The sequence below is a fragment of the Loxodonta africana genome, chromosome 4, assembly GCF_030014295.1.
Source record: "Loxodonta africana isolate mLoxAfr1 chromosome 4, mLoxAfr1.hap2, whole genome shotgun sequence".
Lineage (NCBI taxonomy): Eukaryota > Metazoa > Chordata > Mammalia > Proboscidea > Elephantidae > Loxodonta > Loxodonta africana.
In genome coordinates, this window is record NC_087345.1 from 133533980 (window position 1) to 133556462 (window position 22483).

Genomic DNA, 22483 nt, shown 5'->3' on the forward strand with positions numbered 1-22483 from the left:
TTTAACTGTAAACTTTCACTAAAAACACCATATATATATATATATGCCCGAGAGACAAAAGGTCCACATAAACCAGAGACTCCACCAGCCTGAGACCAGAAGAACTAGATGGTGCCCAGCTCCCACCAATGACCGCCCTGACAGGGATCACAACAGAGAATCCCTGATGGAGCAGGAGAAAAGTATGGGGGCAGAACTCAAATTCATGTAAAAAGACCAGACTTAATGGTCCGAAACCCCCACGTGTCTGTCAGTTTGTCGTACTGTGGGGGCTTGCGTGTTGCTGTGATACTGGAAGCTATGCCACCGATACTCAGATACCAGCAGGGTCACCCGTGGAGGACAGGTTTCAGCTGAGCTTCCAGCCTGAGACAGACTAGGAAGAAGGACCCGGCAGTCTACTTCTGAAAAGAATTAGCCAGTTAAAACCTTATGAATAGCAGCGAAGCAAGGATGGCGAGAATGAATCTTACATACTTTGGACATTTGTCAGGAAGGATCAGTCCCTGAAGGACATCATGCTTGGTAAGGTACAGGGTCAGCGGAAAAGAGGAAGACCCTCAACAAGATGGATTGACACAGCGGCTGCAACAATGGGCTCAAGCATAACAACGATTGTAAGGATGGCGCAGGACCAGGCAGTGTTTCGTTCTGTGGTACATAGGGTCGCTATGAGTCAGAACCAACTCTATGGCACCTAACAACAATGGTCTGAGACTAGAGGAGCTCTAGAAGACATGGCCCCCGGACTGTCTGTTAACCCAGAACTAAAACCATTCCCAAAGCCAACTCTTCAGACAAAGATTAAAAAAAAACTCATTGCTGTTGAGTCGGTTTCAACTCATAGCAACCCTGTAGGACAGAGCAGAGCTACCCCACAGAGTTTCCAAGGAGTACCTGGTAGATTCAAACTACCAACCTTCTGGTTAGCAGCATGAAGCTCTTATCCACTGTGCCACCAGGGTTTCCAGACAAAGATTAGACTGGACTATAAAACATAAACCCTGGTGGCATAGTGGTTAAGAGCTACGGCTACTAATCAAAAGGTCGGCAGTTCGAATCCACCAGGCACTCCCTGGAAACCCTATGGGGCAGTTCTATTCTGTCCTTTAGGGTCGCTATGAGTCGAAATCGACTTCATGGCAATGGGTAAATGGCATAAAACATAAAATAATACTCATGAAGAGTGTGCTTCTTAGTTCAAGTAGATACAGGCGACCAAACGGGCAGCTCCTGTCCAGAGGCGGGATGAGAAGGCAGAAGGGGATAGTAGCTGGTTGAATGGACATGGGAAACGCAGAGTGGAAAGGGGTAGTGTGCTGTCAGATTATAGGGATTGCAACTAGGGTCACATAACAATATGTGTATAAATTTTTGTAGAGAAATTAACTTCAGCTGTAGACTTGCACCTAAAGCACAATAAATAGTTTTATTGAACTAGTAAAAAAAGGTCTACCTTAAGCATTAATGTTCTTTTAAGAACTATCTATATGGGTATCAAAGTAACAACAGCAACTCGAAAGATAGGAACCTTAGGGGGCAGTGAGTTTATGTTAATGGGGGAGGAACAACTCAGAAAAGGAGGGTGAAAATGGTTGCACAACTCAAAGAATGTAATCAGTGTCACTGAATTGTACATTTACAAACGGTTGAATTGGTGTATGTTTTGCTGTATATATTCAAAACAACAACAAAAAAATTTTTTTTAGGTTTATTTAAAAAAAAAAACTTTGATTCTTGGAGTACCATTATCATCTTCTCTGACATTCATATAATGTATTTTTTTCCTTCCTGGCCAGAATTTCATGCTAGATAAACTTTCAAAACAATATTGGAATAGCACAAGTAACCCTCTTCTCATCTCTCTCTCCCTCCAGGTTATCCCATTGCGTTGTTTTATCGACGTTACCTTTTCTACAAGGACAGCTACCTCATCCATCTCTTCCACACCTTTACAGGCCTCTCAATTGCTTATTTTAACTTTGGTGAGTGAACTAAGTTAGCAGTGATGCTAGGATAGAGGGAACTGGGAAGAAACAGACTTGAACAAAATGTCCTTGAGAGAATTCAATGGATAGGGAAGTTATAATGCTCTGTCTGCAAAGAGAGGGTTTGATGAACAGCAACACAGCTTAACTTTTCCTTTCAAGTACATTCTTCTACCACATAAAAGCATTTCGAGAGTGGTACCTCTGCCAGTGGTACCATCAACAGAGAGGCATCAGTTTCTCTCTGCTATGGCTGTAACTGAATGAGAGATCCAAGCAGTCCCCGCTCAGAATCAGTTCTCAGCTCAGATACTCAGAAATAAACAATAACACCTGATAACCCCTTATATTTATACAACTAATTCCAACCTGTTAAAGAAAATGCCCCCTTCCCCCTCCCCCATTTAACTCTTAACCCTTCCCAGAAACTAAAAACTCATGATAAAAACAGTTCTGGGAAAAGTTTAAATAATTAGATAAGCTATAACTAACCTGTAGAGAGCAGACACACACACACTTAATAAACCAGTCCAAGTTAAAGTCCTGCTTTTACATAGTCTGCCTCCTGTCAGTTAAGTGAATGACAACCAATCATCTTACATTGGCCCCTTGGGAAATCCCCTCACCGTCTGTACTGTGTATAAGCTAATCAGAGCTGTAACGAGAGGAGCTTATCGCTTCGGAGGGGTGATTGGGTGCTCCCTGTTCTCAAACAGTTCTTTCCTCCCAATAGCTTTTAACTCTAATTGGCTTATTGATCAAACTTCTTTCAACAAGCTTTCCTTCAAAAAGATGAGATTATTCTAGGGGGTGGAAAAAGAGAAGGATCCTATTAGCAAAGTTATTTCTTTGTGGTTAAAAGTCTCAGGAAGGGTGGGAGTGCCAAAAATAAAAAAAAAAGGGCTGAAATTTGCTGTCTTCTCTGCATCCAGGAAACCAGCTCTACCACTCCGTGCTGTGTGTCATGCTTCAGTTCCTCATACTCCGACTGATGGGCCGCACCATCACTGCTGTCCTCACAACCTTTTGCTTCCAGATGGTAAACATTTTTCCTTTAGCAGCTCAGTTACTTCAGGTCACAGCAGATGGCAGTTTTGGGGGGTGGGGGGCGTGGGATAATAAAAGCAGTGAACTGTGAGACCTAATTTCTCATCCCCTCTCCTAACACTTATCAGCAGTATGATTCTGGGAAGGCCACTTACCACAGGCCCCAGAGATTTCACCTGCACATGCAGTGGAATGCTTCACCTACCTCAAGGGAATGGGTAGCCAGCTAATCCTTTGCATAGTGCCATTAAGGTTCTTTGATTCTGACCAAGATTATCTCAGCTGTACACGAGGGGAGTCACTTAAGGCAAGGCAGAAAACCAACTCGGAATGAGCTACAGAATCTAAACGCCTAAATTCTGATCTCAGGTTAGCCCTCGTTTTGCTTAGAAACCGTGAGCAAGTCTCTTCCCTGTATAGGTTTAGTTTCTTCATTTGTAGGATTTCTTAAGACATAATGATAGGACCGGGAGAAAAGAAACATTAAATACATTGGATTTCAGAGCAGGATAAAATAAAATAGTAATGATGGTAAAATAAATACTGTCCCCTCTCCTAGGTCTACCTTCTGGCTGGATATTATTACACTGCCACTGGCAACTACGATATCAAGTGGACAATGCCACATTGTGTTCTGACTTTGAAGTTGATTGGTGAGTGCTAACTCACTGCCTTCCCCTTCTACACCTAGGCTCCTCCTCGATCAGACCAAAGACTTAGTCCATGCTGTCCCCCGTTACACTCCCGGCGGCTACACTCAGAGTCCTCACTCTCTGCTTTACTGCTCCTTTTCTCTCTGCTCAGGTTTGACAATTGACTACTTTGACGGAGGGAAAGATCAGGTAAGTACCCATTCCTCTACAGAGAGGTTAGGATTTAACCAAAGGGAAGGAGAAAGGCTATTGCTGCCAACAGACAGAACCTGAATACCAAGGGCAGAACCTGTGTGGCCACCCTGTTTCATATAGCACTGAGCAAGGATCAGCATATCTAATTTGCCCAGGATCCAGCTCTTGCACAAAGTTCAGAGATCAAGGCCTCAGGGGATTTGGAAAAGTAGCAACAGCCAGCTCTTGCTAAGCTACCCCATACACATGCTCATTTCCAGGTAGAGCATCTGTTTTTCTCCATATCATCTCCCAAAGGGATGGCTATTTGAGGACCCACGGTTCAGTGGGGAACAAGGGTGGGGAACACTCAAACTGGCTCTTGTGGGGAGATTCAAGGCTTTCCTGAACCATTCATTCTCTTCTCGGCATAGAATTCCTTGTCTTCTGAGCAACAAAAATATGCCATACGGGGTGTTCCCTCCCTGCTGGAAGTTGCTGGTTTCTCCTACTTCTATGGGGCCTTCTTGGTAGGGCCCCAGTTCTCAATGAACCACTACATGAAGCTGGTGCAGGGACAGCTGACTGACATGCCAGGGAAGACACCAAACAGGTAATTGCCCCTCTTGGTCAAGACCTCTGTGCAGGTGTCTCATCCAGTACCAAACCACTGCTAAAGTGCCTTTCCTGAAGGCCAGTCCCAACTGCATCTTCCAGCATGGCCCTGGGACACAGGCCTGTGCCACATGGGCTCTGGACTGGTGTGATGGGCACACTGTGCCTGCTCACTGATGGGAGAGGGCCCTCTTCAGCCTAGGTCACTTCCAGCCATTCTTTCTGACCCTTAAGTACAAACATGAAAATTTACTTTTATGCCACAGGATTTTACCTAAACCACTAATGTCCCTGTCTCTAAAGCCTATTTTCTCATTTAAAAAAAGAGATTTTTTAATTCAATATATATTAAAAAAAAAAAACCAAACCCATTGCCATCAAGTTGGTTCCCACTCATAGCGACCCTCTAGGATGGAGTAGAACTGTCACAGGGTTTTCAAGGAGTGGCTGGTGGATTTGAACTGCCGACCCTTTTGGTTAGCAGCCCAGCTCTTAAACAGGGCTTTATTTTATATATATATAGTGGAGAATTTAAAAGAATCCCTTCACTGAGAACTTGCCTAACCTGTGTTTCAGCATCAATCAACCTAGATAGGAAGGAGCAGATTTAAAACTGGTTACTGTTATTACCTTATCTACATGGGATTTTCAGTCGCAATGTAGATTAAGAAGCCTGGTGAGCCCTTGAGGTCAGGAGTATCCTGAGTGGTGAAATACCACATGAGTCATGCACACCTGCTGCCCTGCAGCCTTATCTTCCGTGTAACAGGCTGTTGCATTCACCATTCCTCACATCCAAACACACGGAGTAGCTGACTTAGCCTGAGACTGAGTATAGACCTCAGGCAATGGAGCTACTCATCCCATTCCAGGTGGATAAGCACACCCTGAAACACTCCTCTCCATAATTTAAGCACAGAGGGAGAAGGAAATAGACTCTCCCCTCTGTGACCTGATTTGTTCCTTTCCAGCATCATACCTGCTCTCAAGCGCCTGAGTTTGGGCCTTGTCTACCTAGTGGGCTACACTCTGCTCAGCCCCCACATCACAGAAGATTACCTCCTCACTGATGACTATGAGGTGAGTGGGTCCTACAGCAGCAGCAGTGTGACTGTATCAGAGATAGAAAATGGACAGGCATGGATCCCTACAGACAGCAAAGAAGTAGGTCACACGATCTACAAATGGCATGTTGGTTTTGCTCTAGATCTTTTGAGAGTTGGTGTCAGTGCCAGCCAAACACGGTCATCAGCCAGCATTGAACGACCTTCATGGGCACAGGGCTGTGCCAGGTGCATTTTGAGCACCCCTTCCCTTTCCCAGGAGCACCTCTAGCTTGCTTTATTGCATCCAAGTGACTCTTTGAAGCCCAGCCGCTTCTGATCCTCTCCAGCCTATTTTCTCCTGACTGATGGATTTGGGAGCTGCTAGGGAAACAGAAAATCAAGGGAGCTGAAAGGCTTTTAACAGTTCCATAGCCACTCTGGGTAGGTTTCCTTAAACTAACATTGAACATGCGATATGTAAAAGTCCCTCAGAACTTACTACTCCAAATGCTTAGTGCCATACCAAAGAAGGCATTCAATAGAAGAGTTAAGGACAGTGTCATCCCTGGGACTCTCCAAGGAAAAAGATGAATGGATGCTCACTGCATCACTGAATGGATAATACTCGCCTATTTATAAAGGCAAGTAGGCCAGACAATGAGGTGGACTTCTGGCAGGAGTATTTTGACAAGTATGAAATAGTCAGCTACAAGTTCGAAAAGGGAGAACGTTAACGGAAGTGTGCCTATGTGATAGCCCTAATGTTAGCACACGTGTTTCTTCTTTCAAGAACCGCCCTTTCTGGTTCCGCTGCATGTACATGCTGATCTGGGGCAAGTTTGTGCTGTACAAATACGTCACCTGTTGGCTAGTCACAGTAAGTAGAGAAGAATAATCAGGGTGATACGTAGACAAGCTGTAGGGAAGGTGAGGAGAGTGGCAAGAACCCTAACAGTTGTTCCTTCCCTCAGGAAGGAGTATGCATTTTGACAGGGCTGGGTTTTAATGGCTTTGATGAAAATAGAAAGGCAAAGTGGGATGCCTGTGCTAACATGAAGGTGTGGCTCTTCGAGACAACCCCCCGCTTCACTGGCACCATCAGCTCTTTCAACATCAATACCAATGCCTGGGTGGCCCGGTAAGCATCTGGAGGGGACATCTGTGCCCTAGTCCTTTCCACTGCATCCCTGGATTTGAGGGCAGGCATTTGTTAGGTCACCTCTATTCATCTTTTCCCCCTCAGGTAGAACCTCCAATCCCTCTCACACACACACTTAACTTTTGTTTCCCTGCCCCTCTCTGAAAGGAAAATAATCCCTGTCATATTTGAAAAACGAAAACAAGATGTACAAGTGCCTATAGTCCCAAGTTTTAATCCCAGCTCGGCCACTGGTTTTATGTTCTCCATTGCATTGTTTAAAAGCATCTTTGTTTGTTTGCTTGTTTGTCCCACCACTAGAGATGTAAGCAGCACGAGTAGAGAACTGGTCTATCGTGTTCACCACTGTGGTCCCAGCGTCAGGCACTCAGTAGGCACACAGTCATTATCTGTTGAATGAAGTGGCTTGCCCAAGATCACCCAGCTAAGCCTTGGGTCTGTTTTCTGTCTCTAAACTGTGAGTCATCAACTTAACTGCCTTTCATCTCTGAAGCTAATCACCTAGCACTAGCACTGCCTCCCTAACCCCCGGTGGCCACAAGTGGGAGCCAGCTCCACTCCACTCCACTCCTCAGGGCTCTGAAAACCTAGCAGCAGGATGGCGGGAATGCAAGGCCTGGTCTGAGGTTCACCCTGACCCAACCTTTCCTCTAGTTACTTCTTCAAAAGACTGAAGTTCCTTGGAAATAAAGAACTATCCCAGGGTCTCTCATTGCTATTCTTGGCCCTCTGGCATGGCCTACACTCAGGATACCTGATCTGCTTCCAGATGGAATTCCTCATTGTTATCGTGGAAAGACAGGTACGCCTCAAGGGTAATGGATGAAAGGGGAGTATGGAAAGGGACAAGATTCTCATGACCTCTGTCCTTCCTCCCCAGGCTGCCCGCCTAATTCGAGAAAGCCCAACCCTGAGCAACCTGGCCTCCACTACTGCCCTACAGCCTTTCTTCTATTTGGTGCAACAGACCATCCACTGGCTCTTCATGGGTTACTCAATGACTGCCTTCTGCCTCTTCACATGGGACAAATGGCTTAAGGTAGGTGAAGGCCTGCTTGTGAGGATGGGAGGGAATCAGTGACGCCTCAGGCATTAAGGGATGTTCCATGCCCTCTACCTCAGTGGCCTGTATCTCTCCACAGGTGTATAAATCCATTTATTTTCTTGGCCATACCTTTTTCTTGAGCCTACTAGTCATATTGCCTTATCTTCACAAAGCAATGGTGCCAAGAAAAGAGAAGTTAAAGAAAATGGAATAACCCATTTCTTGGTAAGTAGACTTCCCTACAGCTAAGCTCAAACTGCCAGGTTACAGAGTAGCACAACAGATTGAAAAAAAGATGTTGTTAGCTGTCATCAAGCCGGTCCCAATTCATGGCAACCCCATACACGATGGAACAGAAAGCTGCCCAGTCCTGCACCATCCCCATGATCAGGTGCAGTTTGGACAGTGTTGCATTGTGATCCATAGGGTTTTCAGTGGATGATTTTGGAAGTAGATTGCCAGGTCTCTCTTCCTAGTCCACCTTAGTCTAGAAGCTCGGGGAGCCTATTCAGCATTATAGCAATATGTAAGCCACCTCTGGCAGACAAGTGGTGGCTGTGCATGAGGTGCTTTGGCCGGGAATCAAACCTAGGTCTCGCGCATGGAAGGCAAGAATTCTACCACTGAACAGCCCCGGCCACTAAGGGACACTTACTTCACTCCCTTATATCTTTTTGATTGTTGTACAACGGCCATGTATTAGTATTGGTAACTTGGAGTGAATTTCAAGGTAGCCTAGCTACCAGGAAACACAGCGTAGGGCACTGACTATTCTGATTTACTGAGGCATGCTAGGAAGATGCTGAAGGGCTTCAGGTCAGGCACTAGGAGCAGCAACTCTAACCAGCCTGCCAGTCAAACTTCTTCTCTTGCAGGTGGCCTAGAGCAGGACTGACGCAGAAACTACTCGTCTCCCTTTTCACAGGACTCCCTCGCCCCAGAGCACAGAGAACACAGAAGCCAGGAAGTTGGAAGACATGGCACTCCTAGCTGTGCTGCTGCTGCCAGCCAAGTCTTCATTTGGGGCCAAAGGGGAAACTCTTGTGGGAGGAGTAGAGGGGTCCATGTCTCCCCTCTGGGCTCCCCCATGCACGTTGCCTTATCTCTCCCCCTCTAGCCAGGAATCTGTTGTGTTTTTCTTCTGCCAATTTACTATGATTGTATATGTACCGCTATCACCACCCCCCCCATGGGGGGGAGGGAAGGGGTACAAGGCCCCTGCCTGCTCCACTTTTTCTACCTTGGAACTGTACCAGATAAAATCACTTCTGTTTATTCAGTTTTTCACTGCTAGTATTCCTGGCTGCCTTCTTTCTGACACAGTTCTTCTCCATACTTGCCATTGTTGAAATAATCAGGGCTCTCTCCTTCAGAGCACAGTAATTTAGGGAATTTGGAGCTGAGGCCTAACCTCAAAGCCTGGAACCAAACTAAGAAGACTGGAACCTCCCATCTTCACCTGAAATCTGAGGGTAGCAAACACCTTATACCATTAGACACTAAGTTTAGGAACCTCCAAAGAACAACTGGGTTTGTAAGAACTATGTTTACAGGATAAAACCAATAGCAAATATACAGCCCTGGCTTCCCCCAACTCCACAGTCTCGGTGCAGGAAGGTCATCTCCCAGCAGTCAGCTCAGAACACAGTCAGGGGATAACAACAGTCTTTGTTGTTTCGGAACAAGGGTCTTCTACTGTCAAATGACCCCCCATACTTCTTCAAAGGCTGTGGTCAGTTTTGCACAAGTGAGGGCCGCAGAAAGGGGGTAGTTGCTGATGGACACCATCTTCTCTGTATATTCCACATTGACCTAGGGAGAAAAGACTTTTGTCAGCTGACTCTGCCTCTCAGCAGAAATAGGTAGCAGGGTGAGCCCTTCTCCTTTAGGCAGGAAAAATATGGCTATAGCTAGGTTAATATCTCAGTGTGCTGTTTAACACCACAGTTGTACAAAGGATGAGGGAGGTCCTAGCTCTGACTATTACAAATATTCCAACAGTCCTCAAAGGCTGCACCCTGGGGCAGGATGTGGAACTTCCATTTGTATTCTGGCTCTGTTCCTACCCTTTATTTCCCAACTAGTAAGAACAAGGATTGTCAAAATGCGAACTGCTCTATGAATTCTGTACTGTCTCAGCTCTAAAAAGGAACAGGCGTTACCCTCCTGTTGGGGGGGCCAGTTGCCTTGATATCTAAGCCCTTACCTTGCCATGGGCAAAGGCCCCCACCACAAAAACAATAGGGTCACTGCTGGGCACCAACTCTCGTACATCGCTAACGACTTGAGTGGAAAAAGAAGTGCCAATTTTCATACATCCAACCGGGAAGTGATCTGACACTGGATTCTTAATTACCTAAAGAAAAAAAAAAGAAACATCAATCCCAGTAACATTCTCAAAACCCTACCTCCAACCAGTGGGTTTCAGTAGCTCACCTTCAACAGCTTCTGGGGGCCATCAGCTGCTCGAACGCTGAGTTTGTGTAAAAGCTGAACTGGGGGGGGAAAAGTTCAGAGCTAGGTGGAGGCCCCATTTCTTCTGCCCAGTTAGTTATCTAACTGAAGAAACCCCTAGGTAGGTGGGCTCTGTGTGTCCTTTGCATCCAGACTACAAAACTGTAAGAACAAGCAGTTGTCCAGTGTGTGACCAGCCGGACAGCTGACGGGTTCAGCTGCTCCCTTTCTGACTGCCAGGAACCCAGGCAGGAGAGTGTTATTTCCCCTCCACACAGAAGGTAATGAGAGTCCTTGAACTGCTATCAATCATGTTGTGTGCCCCAGCTTAAAGCTTCCACATTTAATTTCTCCTTTTTCCTCTTTCTCCCTTCTCCACTACTGAACTTTAAGTCCTAAGGCTTCTCACCCATGAGGCCACAAAAGCGGTCAAAAGTTCTGGGAATTCGAGTCTGGGGGTTCACTTCAATCAGCACATTCTTCTGGGTATGGATGTAAACTTGTAGCAAGCCAGCTCGGTTCAGAGGACTGTCCATCAGCATGAGTAAACTCTGAGAGAGGCGGAAACCAAGCACAATGAAAGCTAAAGACAAGCAGCACGCTCTTACCCTCCATACAAAGGCTCAAGGGGTGTGAGCTCTGTCCCTGGAGTTACCTGGTGGGCTATGTCTGGTCTCACTTCCCCAGGGTCCCGTCCGTTCTTCAACAACATAGACTTGTGCTTGTCACAGTTGAGTAGCTCGTAAGTCTTCCCTACCTGAAGAAGAGCAGGGAACATGAGAGAGCAACATAAGCTCCTATTACCTCACCCAGTGGTTCTCAAAGTATGGTCCCCAAACCTGCAGCAGCATCTGCGAACTTGTTAGAAAGGCAAATTCTTAAGCCTACTTCAGACATATTGAATCAGAAACCGTGGGTGGGGCCCGGCAAGCCCCTCAGGGGTTACTATGTTATTCCACGTAACTGGTACTAGAGGAAAAAGGAGAAAGGGCACACCTGTGACTTCACATGATCTCAAATGGGTTTAATTTTAAAACCTGTGGCTATTAGGGAAGGCCAGTGAGGGATTCGGAAACCAAGTAAAACTAAGGCTAGTGAGCAAAGTTAAATGCTTATGTTTATCACAAGGAGCAATAAGTGTGTATGGGCAAAATACAGTCACAACCCTCAGTTTGCTTAAACATGCACAAATGAAGAATAAAACTGAATAGAAGTATGAAAATTCTAAGGATACAGGAGGGAGTTTAATCAAGGAATACATCTCTCAGAAGTAAAACAAAGAGGAAGGGAGGTTATTCCCACTCTTAAGACTAATGTGAGCAAAGGTATGAATGGGAGTCAAGAAAAAGCAGAAACAGGAAAGGAAATGACTCTGAAAAAGTGGGAACTGAGACACTGAAAGGCAGTGATCAAATGTGATTATGAAACTGCTTTGTAAGCTACAGAATCCTCACGTAACAAGCACAAGGCTACGAATAATTCGGGAGTAAGAGGCATGACGGGAATGACTGACGAATATTATCCTGGCAACTCTGTGTATACCGGAAAAGACACCAGCTGGAAGTTTGATGATAAAGATCTGGACAACCTCTGTAGCAGCTAAAAGAAACCAAAAGAAATAATCGCAATTTGGAGACGTAAGGAGCACTAGGGTGATCGGTTAAAACTCTAAAACATAGCAAGCATAAATACAGCTTTTGAAAGGCTATGTTTTAACACATCTATAGAACATCTGTATGTCCTGCAGCATCCTGAGATACGTGGTTCCAAAAAGTTTGCGGGTGGCGCAAGTGATGTAGATTTTGACATTGACTAGTTAAAATGGCAGGAATGGCACAGAGAATAAGTACAGAGGAAAAAGAAAAGACCAAGAAGTCAGCCCATGGGACACCCTTAGTTACAGGAAAAAAAGAACCTCTTGAATAGAATAATCCAGTTACAACCCATTAGTAGGTTATAACCAGGGTTTTTGTTCTTTTAATGAAACAGAATCAAAAATAGCAGAGCACTACCCATGTAGTAAAGGTAAGTAATGGTTCAAAAAACTTTGGTTTCACATAGTTGAATGTGTGTACTGGCTTACAATGCAATTTTTTTTATTGTGGGTTGTGGTTAAAAAGTTTGTAAATCACCAACTAGAATAATCAGGGAATGAATGGAAAAGGCACAGTAACAGAAAATACCCAGAGTTCTAAAGAAGAGGAGATAAGTAGGGCAGAGAAGTGAAAGGATAGAAAATTTTTTTTTAATTTTTATTGTGCTTTAAGTGAAAGTTTACAAATCCAGTCTCGCATACAAAAATTTATATACGCCTTGCTATATACTCCTAGATGCTCTCCCTCAATGAGACAGCACACTCCTCTCCGCCCTCTATTTCCGTGTCCATTCAGCGAGCTTCTGTCCCCCTCTGCCTTCTCATCTCCCCTCCAGACAGCTGTCAACATAGTCTCATGTGTCTATTTGATCCGAGAAGCCCACTCCTCACCAGTATCATTTTTGGAAAATTACTTTTTTAATGCCATATTTAGCTATGGAGAAGTAACATTTTTACATATAATCACTGATTCGACAAGGACTTGCAAAGCACCTACCATGTGCCGTGACTCTGCTAGGCACTGTGAATACAAGAAAGAATTTTTAAAATTCTTTGCTCTCATAGAGCCTTCTCATGGAAAAGAGAAACAGTAACAATCCCATGAATATTTAATTTCAACTGATAAACATTATGAAGGAAAAGTAAAGAGCTGGTTAAAGGATTATAACAGGAGGATCTGATTTATACCAGGGAGGGGAGTCATTTCTCTGAGAAGGTAATATTTAACTAGAAACTCAATAATTGTTAAATAAACGAACAAATAAGTAGAAATTAGGCAAAGAGCTGAGTAAAGGGAGCTTCCAGATATAGAACAATCTGTGCAATGGCCTTAAGGTAAAAGAGAACTTTGTGCTTTCAAAGAACTTAAAGAAGGCCAATGAGGCTGGAGTACAAGGAATAAATGTAGAGCTCAGGCCCAGATGAGGCTCGCAGAAGCAGGAGGGAGCCAGCACAAGGAAGATAAAAGATGACAGTACAGACCGATGACAATTTCAACCAGCTATGAATTCTATTACCCTTGAAGTGGAGCTGTGGTGGTATAGTGGTTATGAGCTTGGCTGCTAACCAAAAGGTCAGCAGTTCAAATCTACCATCTGCCTCTTGGAAGCCCTATGGGGCAGTTTTACTCTATCCTGCAGGGTCACTACAAACTGACTCGACAGCACCTGACAACAACAACAACCCCGAAGTACCGCTGATGACAAGCTGGCCTAAATTCTTTCAGAGCATGCTCTAAGAATTTCAATTTGGCTATGACCTTTTCAACTTCTTAATAAGGAATCTGGAAAAAATAACAAAAATGGCATGATTTACCAAGTGCCAGACAGTATTCTAAGGAGCTCTGGTGGTGCAGTGGTTAAAACAGTCAATGGCTAACCAAAAGGTTGGTGGTTCAAAACCACCAGCGGCTCTGTGGGAGAAAGATGTGGCAGTCTGCTTCCATAGATATACACAGCCTTAGAAACCCTATGGGGTCGCTATGAGTCAGAATCGACTCAGCAGCAGTGAGTTTGGTTTTAGACAGTATTCTAAGCCCTTTACACATACCCCTTTATTCCTCCCAACAACCCTATGAGGTAGGTACTATTATTATCCCCATGTAATATACGAAGGGAGCCTGGGTGGTGCAAACAGCACACTTAGTTGCTAACCAAAAAGTTAACATCCACCCAGAGGGGCCTCAGAGGAAAGGCCTGGCGATCTACTTCCAAAAAATCAGCCCTTGAAAATCCTATGGAGCACAGCTCTACTTGGACACACATGGGGTCACCATGAGTTGAAGTCAGCTCGACAGCAAATGATTTGGTTTGGGGTTTTTTAATAATACATGAAAAAACTAAGTGGTTAAGTGATGTGCCTAAGGTCACACAACCAGTAGATAACAGAGGAGGGGTTTGAACCCAGGAAGCCTAGTGCAAGTTTACATTCTCAAGCACTGTGCTGTGCTGCCACAAAAGACATGCTTTTTCCACTTGTAAATTACAACCTGAGGGATAGCTGACACGACCACTGTCAAAGTTAACATCCAGAGTTAATAGAACAGAAAGATAGCAAGTAAGTAAAAGATGAATATGAACCCATAATTAGGTTAGAAATACCAGTTACAGAAGAAAATGAAAGGAAGCTTGATTAGCTGGCCACTTCAAAAAAAAAAAAAAAAAAGCCAGTATTCTAGGATGCAAGCTTAATAAAGTGCCATAGTAACTGAGGAAAGACAGGCAAAAGAATCACACCTTAGATTATTACAAAAATGTACTACTTTTAAAGCACTTTCATCACAAACTCCTTGTGTGGTTCACAGTTAAGGAATTACTGCCATTTTACAAACTGAGGACAAGCTTATTTTCTTAAGATCACACACTTAAAATACGTATAAGAACCAGGATTAAAATCCAGGTGTGAATTCTAAACCAATCCTATTTTTCCTGGACCTACTCATTGAATAAGTAGCTCTAAAGAGTAAGAAAAGCAAGAGTCGAAGGGAATGAGAAAGTTACACAAAGTTTTAAAACAGGGAATTGCTGGATTTATTACTCAGAACAAGAGCTGAATGTTAGGCAAAAATAGGGATGTAGAAGTCTTAAAATAGAATCTGGTCCAGGCAGTGTTTCAAGATGAACATTAATATAGAGTGAGAGTACAAACATCCTTTAACTAATTAAAACATGAAATCCTTACAAATAAAAGAGCAGGCAGGAGTCTTACTAAAACCAAAAAACCAAACCCACTGCTGTCAAGACGGATTCCAACTCATAGCGACCCGACAGGACAGAGTAGAACTGCCCCAAAGGGTTTGTTTCCAAAGAGCACCTGGTGGATTCCAACTGCTGACCTTCAGGTTAGCACCCGTAGCACTTAACCACTATGCCAACTGGGTAATGACCTTTCTCATTTTTTGCCCAGTGACCTGTCTTGGGATATGTTGTTATTGTTAGGTGCTGTCGAGTTGGTTCCAACTCAGAGCGATCCTATGTACCACAGTCTTGGGACATAGGATGAGGAAACTCTCCTCCCATTGTTGCTATCAGCTGAGTTCTGATTCATCACAACCCTATAAATAAAACTAAGCTGCCCAATCCTGCGCCATCTTCGCGATGGTTGGCATGTCTGAGCCCAGTTGAACATTATATCCTGATCCACGGGGTTTTCATTGGCTAATTTTTGGGAATAGATTACCAGGCCTTTCTTCCTAGGCTGTCTTAGTCTGGAAACTCTGTGAACCACGGGTGACACTGCTGGTATTTTAAATACCGGTGGCATAGCTTCCAGCATCGTAGCAACACACAAGCCACCACAGTACCACTGTAAGACAACCTGTCGGACGGATAGTGGCCCCTCCCTTTAGATGATTTTGTTTGTCGTCCCCCCCCCCCCACCCCCGCCACACACACACACAAAATCTCAGTAAAACAACTGAAAGCAATACGATGCGGGCTGGAGTAAGGTTCAATAAGGGCAGAAAAAATTGAGTACTGCCCAACCAGAATGTTAAACCAATTAAACCATCTCTTCGCCAAAAGTATGTTTCACCTCTCTCTGCTCTCTCTAGTCACTTTAAGCCCCTCACCCTCATTCCACCGAGTCCCAGCCTATCAATCCACCCGTTCTCAGCTCCCAAACTACTGTCCCAAACTACCTTGACTGTCTCCAGACTGGCCCCTTCCAGCACCACAATGAGCCTACGGCCTCCAATCTTGCTTCCCGCCCCGAGTCGGGGCCGCTTGGGAGCCACAGGATCCCAGCCCCGTTCCTGCTCTCCACCGCGCCGCTCACGAAGCTGGAATTCAGCACTGGGCGCAGCCATCTTGCAAGCGGGCCGGAACTTGCGCCAACGTCCTTATATCAATTTCTCAGATTACAACCTCGCGCCGCAGCTCACCCTCTAATCGCAAACTTCCTTCCGGCTGCCATTTTGGAAGCGGGAGTTTGGAAACGGCGATGGTTTGCTGTCTCGCGCTACCGAAGCCTCCCTGGGAGGGCAAGGTTCCAGAAGTGGGCGGGAACTTCCGCATGCGCGCTTCCTGTGCGCGAAGTTTGGGTCCGCCACTAGGCAAGGAGGGAGGGCTTAGAAGGCAGCGCACTTCCGGTGCCCTTTCTTCTTCTAGTGCTGCGGGCCTCGGACCCTCGTGTGACGGGTGTGATCCCTAAACTGGGGCGGGGTAGAGGCTGGCCGGCACCCGGCACCCCTTTCTGACCCCTAGTCCCGCAGGCCTCAGGAGCGGACATGGCCCAGAACTTGAAGGATTTAGCGGGACGGCTGCCTGCCGGCCCTCGGGGCATGGGCATGGCGCTGAAGTTGCTGCTGGGGGCCGGCGCGGTGGCCTACGGCGTCCGCGAGTCCGTGTTCACCGGTGAGCTCCCTCTGCCCGCTCGCTGGGCCCGACACGTCCCTGTACTGACCTTCCGGGACCCACATCTATCCCTCCCCAGACTCTGCCATGTCCCGTCGGGTCCTCGCGCTCCCTAGCCCCTCACCCTACCCCACTAGAGCCGAGCACGTACACTGAACCACTGCCTGGCTTGATTCCCCAACCTTCTGTCCACAGTGGAAGGCGGGCACAGAGCCATCTTCTTTAACCGGATTGGTGGCGTGCAGCAGGACACCATCCTGGCCGAGGGCCTTCACTTCAGGTAATGGCGGGCAGAGACGCACTGACCCTGACCCTTCACCCTTGACGCAGACCGACCAGTGGCTCTGATAGGACTTATAACAGGAGTCAGCGCTGCTCTTTCCTCTCCTCACCACCCTTCCCAGGACAGCAGGTGTTGCTTGAAACTCCAGTAACACATACACAGTTGTTACTTAAAGGGAGTAGAGAATCTCCTTGTTCATGGTCATTAAGGGGAAGAGCAGGCCAACAATTACCTGAAGAGGGGAAGCCAGGCAAAGCTAGTGGAATAGTCTAATACCTCTCTCCTCCAGGATCCCCTGGTTCCAGTACCCCATCATCTATGATATCCGGGCCAGACCTCGAAAAATCTCCTCCCCTACAGGCTCCAAAGGTAGGTCTGGGCTCTTGGGAGTCACACAGCAGGTGGGAGTCGCAAAATAAAGGATCCTGGCAAGAGAGCCTAGGGGAAGGTGGTAGTGCCAGTCTCTTAGGTCTTGGTTTCCACATCTGCAAATGAGCTATAATGAAAGTGCTTACATCCAGGAGTTAAAGCTGTGCACAGCGAGGCATACTGTGTGTTCACATGTTTTACTAACTGTTCTTTCTCCCCAGTGTAAACTCAATGAGGGCAGGGATCTTGTTTGTCTTATTCACTGCCTAGATCAAAACCTTATTTTAAAGTTTTTTTTTCTTCTAACTGCTTTACTTACCAGGTACACCCACTAGTATGCCCTGTTCTGGGGAAAGCCTTCTCGTCCCTGCTCTTCACTGGTGTACCTGTTCCCTCCTTCCAGCCCATACTTAGAAGCCATGCCTTTGTGAATCCCCAGATCCCTTCCTGCTTGTTCCCCCCTTTCTCTCCCTGTGCACACACACAGACACATAGACACTGAGACAAGGAGCTGGCCTGTAATCTGTGATGTACCAATTTGTACTATTTTTAGTGCTTGTCACGTATTCATTCACTAAACCTAAGGCTCTGAGAATAAGATTCATAAAACAACTATTGTTCTCAAGGGGAGGGTATGTTCAGTAAAGAAGACAGGTAACGATACTACAGCATCATACAGGTTATGCAAAGTAAAGTGGCGAGAACAGATCACCTCTACCATTGGAGAGAGTGTGGGTAAAGAAGACTTCACAAGAGGATGAGGATGAATTTGGCCTGTGCCTTGTCACATCTCTTGGACCTGATTTTCTTCCTTCCCCCAGGGAGCTACACTATGTACAACACTGTATTAGGCACTGAGGGAAACACTAGGAGAAAATGCTTGGACGGGTGTTTGGCTGAGGGGCTAGATGAGGCCCCTATAGCCTTAACCAGCCACTGCCGGCTTCGCTTTCAGACCTGCAAATGGTGAACATCTCCCTGCGAGTGCTATCTCGACCCAATGCCTTGGAACTCCCCAGCATGTACCAGCGCCTGGGGCTAGACTACGAGGAGCGAGTGTTGCCGTCCATCGTCAACGAGGTGCTCAAGAGTGTGGTGGCCAAGTTCAATGCCTCACAGCTGATCACCCAGCGGGCTCAGGTCTGAATCCCATCACCACCTGCATTGTGTCAGCATTTCCATTCTAGATGAAGGGCACAGGGGCCAGGTATGGGGAAAGGCAGCTTATTAGAAAAAGGTCGTGACCCCTAGTTCCATTTCCACCTAAAAGCTGGCCTGATGGCCACTGGGAAACAAGGAGAGTCAAGACTGCAACTCAGTAGCAGTCAGTGTTGAAAATCAGAGAAGAAAACACTAACAACAAAGTATAGACTTTTCCTGAATCTCTTAGGCAAAGAGGTGCATGTTGTGTTAGAGCAGAGAATTAGGAGTCACTGTGGCCTCAGGCAGTCATCGCATCTCTGAGCCTCTCTCATCTATCACCTAAAAAGATGGGACCAAGTCCTTTCAACTCGGGTGTTGTAATGAGGAAGTAAGAAACGGTTAGTGCATTTTCTGCCACCCTCAGGAAATACCGTATTCAGGTGGTCAGAGCAACACACCTTTCTTCAGTTCTCCAGTCCCCTCAAATCGCCCCACCCTTTCCCTCCTCACCTCTGCCCCCAGGTGTCCCTGTTGATCCGACGGGAGCTGACAGAGAGGGCCAAGGACTTCAGCCTCATCCTGGATGATGTAGCCATCACAGAGCTGAGCTTTAGCCGAGAGTACACTGCTGCTGTAGAAGCCAAACAAGTGGGTGCGTCACAAGAGGACTGGGACAAGGGCTTCCGAGAACACAGGAGGGAGGAATGTGGGTGGAGTTCCTGACCCCTCACATCTGGAACCACTGACTCTCCTACTGCAGCCCAGCAGGAGGCCCAGCGGGCCCAGTTCTTGGTGGAGAAAGCGAAGCAGGAACAGCGGCAGAAGATTGTGCAGGCTGAGGGTGAGGCTGAGGCCGCCAAGATGATATCCTTTTGCTAGAGAGAGATCTCAGCCCAGCTCGTGGCACACCCTGCTTTTTCCATCCTCTCAGGTGGGCCAGCTGATGAGACTAAGGCGAATGCGACTCCATGCCTGCTGACCTTTGGCTCCCGGGGGAGGGTGGGATCTGAAATCTTAGTGGGAGTGCCTAAGGCCTGGCTACCCACTGTAAGGCCAGATCAATAGCACTGCTGGCCTTGCCTCTATTTCTGCTGCTGTCCTCAGTTCCTGGCAGCTGCGTGCAGGGGGGCCCACAGGTGGGGACCAAAGTAGGGTGAGGCATGAACCATCTGAGCGCAACCTTGAATCTGACAGCCCAGAGGACTGGAGCAAGGAGTGGGAGGGGCTGGTGAGGATGGGGCCAGGATTGAGACCTGCGCTTGTATGGACCCTTAACCCGACCTTGCTCACCTTGGAGAAGCACTGAGCAAGAACCCTGGCTACATCAAACTGCGCAAGATCCGGGCAGCCCAGAACATCTCTAAGACGGTGAGTATGAGTTTGGCGTGTCTCAGGGCTGCCTGGAGAGGGCAGGTGTTTTCAGTTAAAGCATATTCACCGAATAAATGAGAGGCCTGCATGTTCACGATTCTACTCACAATGGCTCTGACACTCCTCTCCCCATCAAAAATGATTCCTCTGGGTTCCCCTGAAACTTTGTTCATGCCTTTTTGGTGGTGCCCTGGTGGCGCAGTGATTAAGAGCTCAGCAACTAAGCAAAAGGTCAGCAGTTCAAATCCACCAGCCACTTCTTGGAAACCCTGTGAGGCAGTTCTGTTCTGTCCTATAGGGTCACTATGTGTTGGAATCAACTCGGTGGCAGTGGGTTTGGTTTGAGTGTGTCAAAGTTGAGTTACCCACCGCTCTGCATCCTCGAATGAGAGCAGAGAAGCCTTACCTTATTCATCTCTGTATCCTTAGTCCCAACCCACATGTGTCCTATAAATGGTTATTGAATTGCAAGGGTAGCAGTCAAGATTTTCATTGCTAAATCCAAGCTTCTGTCTTGTTTCCTCCCCCTAGATTGCCACGTCACAGAATCGTATCTATCTCACCGCTGACAACCTTGTGCTAAACCTACAGGATGAAAGTTTCACTCGGTAAAAGATGTAACCGCACGGTGGGGTGTCATACAGAACGTGGGGCGTGTCTGGCCACTTGGGTTCTAGAGCCTGCCCTGTGACCAGCTGCCCATGTGACCCATGAAAGATACTATTTCTGTGAACCAAAGTTTTTTTATCAGAAAAGGGGGGATGGTTAACAATTCCTGTCTTGTGTCTCATAGGATTGATTTTATAAGATCAAATAGGATCATTCGGTTGTAAATTTTTGTCTAACTGAAAAGCAATGAAAGAGAGTATCCATTGTTCTTACTCAGGAGCCCTAAGCTTACTGCTTTGGAACATGGAAGGATGTTAGGAGAGATGAGAAATCGGGCCAAGAGAACAAGTCTCTTTCATGCGCTGATTCCTGGCTTCCAACCCATTTGTCGTTTTGAGAGGAAAGGAGGGTTTAGAGCTGGGTCAGGGGTAGAGGTGGGACCTGAAGCTGTCAAGTCACAAGTGCATTTCTTTCCTCTTCCTGTGATTCCTGCTCACCTGGTGATGTGGTACCTCAGGGGCAGGTAAGGCATTGCATCCTTGTTTCTGTGGGGTCCTGCAGCCCACCTTCTCCCTGTGTCTGCCTCCTCACCCACCATCCCACTTCCTCTCACCTCCCGCACGCCCCCTCCCCACATACACAGCCTCAGTCTCGAGGAGGGTAGTTAAGGAGGAAGTAGCTGAGGTGTTGTATCTCTGTCGGGGTTATTGTCTCCTAATGTCATCCATCTGTCCCTTTGTTTGCACAGCGACAGCCTCATCAAGGCTAAGAAGTGAGCCTGGTGACCAAGAACTTCTCCCCCAGAGAGGAAGTGGATCTCTTTCTCCCCTGGTTTTCAAGGAGTCAGCTAGGGGTCCAGCACACCCCTGGCCCACCCCAGTATCATGTCATGGTCCCCTCTGCACCCACCCTCCCAACTGCTCTTGGAAGACTGACCTTTTTTCAAGGAAATGACTTTCCTCTTCCCCATTTTGTCCAGGGGTGTTGGAACAGTGTGATTTCTCAGTAATTTCCTACAGTGTTGGTTCCCTCCCTCAAGATTGGGAGGAGATAACCACCACCCCAGGAATTCTCAATAAATTTTTATTACTTAAACTGAAGTCAAGGTCTCAACGTGTCTGAGCTGGGTTGGGGGAAGCACGCATGCGCACGTAGCACTCCTGGGTCTTTCCTTGTACCTGCCAGCAGAGGGCGCAAAGAACCTGGCCAGGGCAGCTAGGGACAAGCAGGGCCCAGGCCCTGCTGCTATCACCCTCCAAACCCATCAGAGTAGGCATAGCAGGCCCAGCTGCACTCTTCACCTACTCTGTATTTCTACTGAATTACCCCATTTCTTTACCAACATCATCTTTCTTGAGGCTGGAGCAGCTGTGGCTTTGCTGAGCCAGACAAAAAAACTGATGACCCAAGGGGTGCTGCTTCCTTGGTAACAAGATTTCATGTAGCTGTGGGGGAGACCATTTGTGCCCAGTGGATCTTGGTGCCTACTGTGGGCTACCCATTCTTTCAGTTTCTCGGTCACCAGGTCTGAGGAGTTATTTGTGTAACTGAGGGCTCTACCTAGGGAGGTGGGCTCTTTACTCCCACAGCTCTGGGTCCCCCACAGAAGAGGTGCCTGTTTTCAGTCCTTAAGATGAGCCTCCTCATTGCTGAGACAGCCCTCACTGACTTCCAAGCACCAGAAAAGCTATTGCTTGTACTTATATCCCCCTACAGCTCCCATTTCCCATTCTGTGCCACTATGGGGGAACCCTGATGGCACAGTGGTTAAGAGTGCCAGCGTAGTTAAGAATCCACCAGCCACTCCTTGGAAACCGTATGAGGCAGTTCTGTCCTATAGGGTCACTATGAGTTTGGTTTTATTTTTGGTCCCTGTGGAGAGACAAGGAACATTTGGAACTATAAAACAAAGCACTGTGGTCAAAAGCATGTACAGGAATTACAAAAACGCATATTAGAAGGACAGGATTAATGTTCAATGTCTTAGAGTTTGAAGAAAGTAGATTAGCTTTCCCTGATCTGGGGGCTAAATATCATGAAAGGAATAGAGAGGAAGCAGACGAGGCAACCCCAGCCTGAG

At 46.7% G+C, this 22483-nt stretch overlaps 3 protein-coding genes and 1 non-coding gene across 9 annotated transcripts in view; 3 read left to right on the forward strand and 1 right to left on the reverse strand.

Moving 5' to 3' along the window:
• LPCAT3 (lysophosphatidylcholine acyltransferase 3) overlaps positions 1-9014 on the forward strand; it is a 49416-nt gene extending 40402 nt beyond the window's left edge. For 2 of the 6 annotated variants that reach the window (XM_003410662.4, XM_064284678.1), the window contains exons 2-13: positions 1878-1985; positions 2921-3027; positions 3595-3688; positions 3840-3877; positions 4297-4475; positions 5449-5557; positions 6314-6400; positions 6495-6661; positions 7337-7484; positions 7563-7721; positions 7825-7952; positions 8603-9014. In XM_003410662.4, coding sequence (XP_003410710.2) covers positions 1878-1985; positions 2921-3027; positions 3595-3688; positions 3840-3877; positions 4297-4475; positions 5449-5557; positions 6314-6400; positions 6495-6661; positions 7337-7484; positions 7563-7721; positions 7825-7941 — 1313 coding nt within the window. In that variant the 3' untranslated portion in view covers positions 7942-7952; positions 8603-9014. Of the gene's footprint in view, positions 1-1877; positions 1986-2920; positions 3028-3594; positions 3689-3839; positions 3878-4296; positions 4476-5448; positions 5558-6313; positions 6401-6494; positions 6662-6982; positions 7485-7562; positions 7722-7824 lie in introns of those variants that run through there. The other 4 variants (XM_010590851.3, XM_064284676.1, XR_002785915.2 and 1 more) reach the window with 4 other exon arrangements.
• Positions 9015-9375: 361 nt separating this feature from the next.
• Positions 9376-16143, reverse strand: EMG1 (EMG1 N1-specific pseudouridine methyltransferase). Its single transcript, XM_003410661.4, has 6 exons — positions 15914-16143; positions 10837-10938; positions 10591-10732; positions 10164-10222; positions 9934-10083; positions 9376-9539 (listed from the first exon to the last, which is right to left on the reverse strand). The coding sequence occupies exons 1-6, from the start codon at positions 16079-16081 to the stop codon at positions 9426-9428; spliced, it is 735 nt and encodes a 244-aa protein (XP_003410709.1). The 5' UTR covers positions 16082-16143; the 3' UTR covers positions 9376-9425.
• A 198-nt stretch (positions 16144-16341) lies between these two features.
• PHB2 (prohibitin 2) lies at positions 16342-21503 on the forward strand. Its single transcript, XM_064284679.1, has 9 exons — positions 16342-16628; positions 16824-16908; positions 17201-17280; positions 18236-18420; positions 18946-19075; positions 19184-19287; positions 19714-19791; positions 20326-20402; positions 21152-21503. Exons 1-9 carry the CDS (start codon positions 16502-16504, stop codon positions 21177-21179), a joined length of 894 nt encoding a protein of 297 aa, XP_064140749.1. The 5' UTR covers positions 16342-16501; the 3' UTR covers positions 21180-21503.
• LOC111750890 (small nucleolar RNA U89) lies at positions 19360-19616 on the forward strand. Its single transcript, XR_002785947.1, has one exon. It is a non-coding gene; the product is annotated as a small nucleolar RNA U89 (small nucleolar RNA).
• Positions 21504-22483: the final 980 nt, after the last annotated feature.